Genomic DNA, 5,000 nt, shown 5'->3' on the forward strand with positions numbered 1-5,000 from the left:
TAACTATAGCCTACATTTCTGCACAGCAACACCCTCTACTTTTTGCTTTTTTTTGCATGCGTCCTCTGCTTCGCCAGCACACTGCCAACTCTTACTCAAGATTATCTGGTGTGGCATCGTTCACTTTGATAGTCAAGGTCAGGCGGCACCGACTGCTGAAATTTGGCAGACAGGGTGAAGGTTTTTTTTTTAGACCACTGCTGAAACAGCCTTTGAAGAGCCAGGTGAGTGGACGACACAGAAGCCTGGTTTCACTCTCCGAGGGATCAATCTATTGAAGAGCTGCAGTCACCATTGCACCCAGGTTGCTTTGTAGTTGAGAGCTAGGTGGGCGGTATATTAGATGATGCAAGGTGCTGAAAATCATGCTCGTTTTAAGTGTGTGTGTGTGTGGGGGGGGGGGGGGGGGGGGTCTTTGAAGTATGGAGGCCACGTAGGCCAGTGAAGCAGAGGTCATTATAACTTTCTTGCTAGTTTTCTAGCTTATTTCTAGCAAAAATCACCTGAAATATTAATAACCAGTGATTTTGTTGTGTAATAGGTTCCAGCCACGTGCTTTCCCTCGACGATCATTAACACTCTGGCCCGCGTTGAGGCGGAGGTGTGTCTGTCTGGGGTCGAGGGGCTGGGCAGGAAAATAGCCGTGTCAGGTGACCTCAACTTGACCCGAGTGCTGCCCCCGTCTACATATAGCAACACTGACTAATCTACCGGACTACTGGAGCGCTCAGACAGCTGTCCCCTCTGTTGACTGTCACAGTACCCGTCACAGCCTTCTTGGGTTACTCTCTGGACCGATACGTCATTAAATCAATGGATCACACTTACCATCAACATCCAGGGGGAAGAGGTTGAGTCACACATTATAGATAGACCAGACTCATCCTAAAGATAAACCAGACTCATCCTAAAGATAAACCACACTCCAAAATAGCTGTTTCACCATGCTGATTCATTCTTGCACCATGCTCGTTCATTTGTAGTCTGAGCTTGTAGTGTATAGTGTAGGCAGGGGTGAAAAACCTTTTGGCTCACGGTGAATCACCTGCCAAGGGGACTGTAGATGAAAAAAATCTACCGGCCAAGTTGGTTTTTTTCAGATAGCCTTCTGAAATCTAGTCACCAATTGGAAATTTTACCTGCATTTGGCCGGTGGCAGGTGTTCATTTTCAGCCCTGAGTGTAGAGCTAGTACAAATCAATAAACTAGTCACACCATGACATTGTCAAATGTTTTAATAGCTGAACCATCATTTAAAAAGGAAAACAAATGCCAAGCACGTTTTGTATGAAATAACATCAAAAACAATTAGTCATTTGATTGCCAACAACATAACCTCTTAGAAGGATAATCTCTTGGAACCAATCAATCTCCATAGAAGCGTCATCAGATTCCATATCACTGATTATCAAGATTATTTTGTTCACTGGAATTTATTCATTTCAACCATTTAATGTCAGTTTAGTGCACAATTTTCTTTATAAGAAAAGACTCACGTGTCTAATGGTACCTCATCAAATGAACTAAAGCTCTAAACCACTCTTTTTCAAATATATATTATCTTAATAGAAATGTGATATACTATCGTAACAGAAATGTGAAGCGTAACAGCCAAGCAACCTCAGTACACAAAGCATAGTGCAAAAAAACAATATAGTGCAACAAAAACAACAATGCATAAAGTAACATCAAGCAAGGTTACAAACTTTTCGTCCCAAAATTCAGAATAAATATAAACTATTCCACCAGGACAGTGCTCCCCGGTGACAATACTCATCACGATTCAAACATGATGAATTGTGCATATTGATGTCGGCCTGAAAGTGACAGACCTGTCACAGTCCACAGCCCCGGATCCCAATCTCCTGCTTATATCTGCTCGTCAGCGTGTTGGCTTTCCTTGTGAGCTTCGACAGGACCGTGTGCAGCCCGTTCAAATGATAGTGAAACTGCTTCTCCAAGCCTTCGTCGTCCGACTCCATCGTGATGGTGGATATATCGAGAGCCGTCACCCCGATCTTCTCCTTCCGCCTCTCATCGCCCTGCAGAATCCCCCATTCAATGTCGTTCCTGATGGATTTCAACAGGACGTAGTAGCTATACATGTCCCCTGCGTCCTGGAAGTAGGTGGCGGTGCCGTTGCTGGCCGTCCTGACGGCGTCCCCCTGCTCCTCCTCGTCCAGGGGGACATCTCTCAGCAGACTGGGCACCATCACCGTCTGATCCATGTTATTCACCGCCCCTATGAACCGACTCATGGCGTTGAATAAAGAGTGCTTCTGGTTGTAGGAATCCGATATCTGCATCATTTTGAAGCTGTGATTGAATGGATCTGGATAAGTAGAGTAGCCTACAGGCTAGGGCTGCTTTTGGAGAGCTATGATTAATGATGCACTCTCTCCAAGCACGTCTCGGTCGAACAAACCGAGACCAATTTAGCCTGCTAATGCTCTTTCCCAGATTACAAGGAAGCCACCGGGTAATGTCGCTGCAGGCTTTTCTCTTGCTGGCCAGCCTAGCAGGGCGTTCCCAGACTTGACACCGGCAGCTAGGGTTGCATCAGGCCACAGACGAACTGGTTTAACGGTCTGGAATAAGAAAGAACAATAGATAAGTCACTTAGACACCGTTAACTTGGCGTTCAAAAAGGTCAACCGTGATTCGTGACTAGCGCCTGGTTATTGGTGTATGCCACTGATTTCATGGAAGGTTTAGCTAGAAAACGGCAAGACATTAGCCACGAATAGCTCATATTCTAGCTAAGCTATGGTTAATCCTAACCACAACACTAGCGAGGTAGCACTAGCTCCCGTTACTCGGGAAGTGTGACTGGCACTCCTCTCCTAGTGCCTGAAGCTAAATGCGTTAAAGAATAAAGAAATGCACAAATGCGTTAAAGAATAAAGAAATGCACAAACGTACCTGCAATATATCTTTTCTGCAGGATATGGAAATCCACACAACTTATCGTCGCTAACGTTACTTCTCCACACAAAAAATAAATCTTTCTGGTCGACGACAGAGAGGTGTGCTTGTCTCCCCGGATCTTGGGTCTCCCAGTCAGCAGGTCTCTCCCACAGACGGTTTTTGATACGCCGAACGGAGTCAGCCGAGAGCCAGACCTCTGCTCTCAGCCAATCAGAGAGGAGCCGGCTGCGAGGACACCGCCCCCTCCCCCCTCAACTCCCTCTCCTCGGACTGGCAGGCGTCCAAGCCACGCCCACAAGCCAGGCCCCGTTCCTCGGTCGTCTGACCAATCCTTCATCCATGTTCATAGACAGGCTACAGTAGTCCCTTTCATTTGTAGGCTTTTCTCACATACAAGTTTTTGTTTCGTTTTCTTTTATTGGTTTATTTATCAGGGACAATGCATGCATTTATCGTGGATACCTCCCTACCAGGGATCATTCATTGGGCCATAAACCTTTTTCACTCTGTCTAAATTACCGCATCTACAGACAATATTATTTCATTACTCTGAAGTGAAGACATTTTTCGAAAGATGAATGCCTTTTCTCCTAGGTGGTTACAATTGCAGCCCCCACCTTTTATATAAAAAACACCTTTTTGGCACTTAAGTAGCACATATCCACCAATATCCACTCATGGAGCTATTATGGTATCCACTGGCCTGGCTTTGCAACCCTGATCATGTGATCCCACGTGCTGCTGTCTCTATCAGATCACGTGATCCGGGTCAAGAAGCCAGGCTAGTGGATAAAGGTGGTATAGCCCTGAATACGACCTGGACCCAGGTTTCCCAGAAGCTTCTTTCGTTAAGAGGCTCTTGGGCCATTCATTTAGAGCGTTCTGATTGGTCAACTGGTCTGGGCAAGCTCTCTGATTGGTCAACTGAATGGGCTAAAGAGCCTCTTAACGAAAGAAGCTTCGGGGAAACCTGGCCCTGGTGGGGGCTATAGGGTTTGGGGAAATGTAGTCCCAGACTGGCCATCTTGTGTCTACTGTACATAGGTGTATCTATTTGTCTGATTGCATAGGATTCTATGCAGTAGAGCCAATCAGACAAATAGATACACCTGTGTAGAAACAAGATGGCCGTGTCTGGGACTACATTTTCCCAAACCCTATAGGTGATGGGCCACAGACAATTTGCATTTTATTTCCAACAATTTTTTCCAAACAGTTCAATGTATTAATATTATTAATGATTATAAAACCAGTTCAAAAGACAGCTCTACCCATCCAAAAGTAAACTTTTGGGGTTTATGAGTAGACAGACAACTAATCTTTAACTAAGATATCGTTCTTGAATAAGTCACAAAACAAAAAGCTGCCAATAATATGTTGTTTTTTTCTCATCAGAGAAACATCAGCCGGATCAAAGAGCCTCTCTGGCCAGTCGACCCCTGATCTCTGCTGATGTCCATCAAACAGTAGCCTCGTCCTCCATTAGGAGGTCAGCGCCCCCCTCTGGCGAAATAGTGGACTTCTTAAAAACAAGACGCAACAAATCTGTTCACTTTCGAGCAGAATGTTTTGGACTGAATAACCTGCTTAAATGCCACTTGCATTTACTAAAGAGATATTTTAACTACAGAGCTTTTAATTTCCTCAAATCCTTGTCTTAAGGAAGAGAACAGTTATTGAGGTTATCTACTGTTGCCTAAGAGCAGACTGTATGTCACCACATGACCAACGAACAACTATTGCTCCATAGAAACATCAAGCAGTCAGCAGGGGTGATGTAATGACAATTTTTATTAATAGAGACCACAACTGTTTACAATATCAACATACATCAATTGGCATGCTAGCTGGTGATGCGTTTTAAAAAGGTTTGTGTTTTATACAAAGTCCCATCATTTCACCAGCCAAACTTTGGATTCAGAGATTAATTTGATGAGTGGTCAAATTATTGCCAATTGTTTTCAACTTTGTTTTTATAATACTGATTCACCAAAAACACAGGGGAGCCGCGACAACTTCCAACCCCCCAATAAAGAACATGATATGAGAACATAAATACACAGGTACTAAGA

General features: G+C 44.3%; 2 protein-coding genes across 2 annotated transcripts in view; both read right to left on the reverse strand.

Moving 5' to 3' along the window:
- Nucleotides 1-1,372: 1,372 nt before the first annotated feature.
- LOC311321346 (mid1-interacting protein 1-B-like) lies at nucleotides 1,373-3,034 on the reverse strand. Its single transcript, XM_084453301.1, has 2 exons — nucleotides 2,923-3,034; nucleotides 1,373-2,588 (listed from the first exon to the last, which is right to left on the reverse strand). Exon 2 carries the CDS (start codon nucleotides 2,307-2,309, stop codon nucleotides 1,836-1,838), a length of 474 nt encoding a protein of 157 aa, XP_084309427.1. The 5' UTR covers nucleotides 2,310-2,588; nucleotides 2,923-3,034; the 3' UTR covers nucleotides 1,373-1,835.
- Nucleotides 3,035-4,771: 1,737 nt separating this feature from the next.
- The window catches only part of LOC311321429 (tetraspanin-7-like), a 26,604-nt gene continuing 26,375 nt past the window's right edge, over nucleotides 4,772-5,000 (reverse strand). The window contains exon 8 of the mRNA XM_084453410.1: nucleotides 4,772-5,000. This exon is cut by the window's right edge and continues 1,707 nt beyond it. The gene's annotated coding sequence lies outside the window, so the exon portion shown is untranslated.

Source organism: Borostomias antarcticus (assembly GCF_949987555.1).
Source record: "Borostomias antarcticus genome assembly, chromosome: 19".
Lineage (NCBI taxonomy): Eukaryota > Metazoa > Chordata > Actinopteri > Stomiiformes > Stomiidae > Borostomias > Borostomias antarcticus.

Bases quoted from the DNA above. Each gene is read 5' to 3' on its own strand.
- LOC311321346 (XM_084453301.1), bottom strand. From the start codon at position 2,309: ATGATGCAGATATCGGATTCCTACAACCAGAAGCACTCTTTATTCAAC.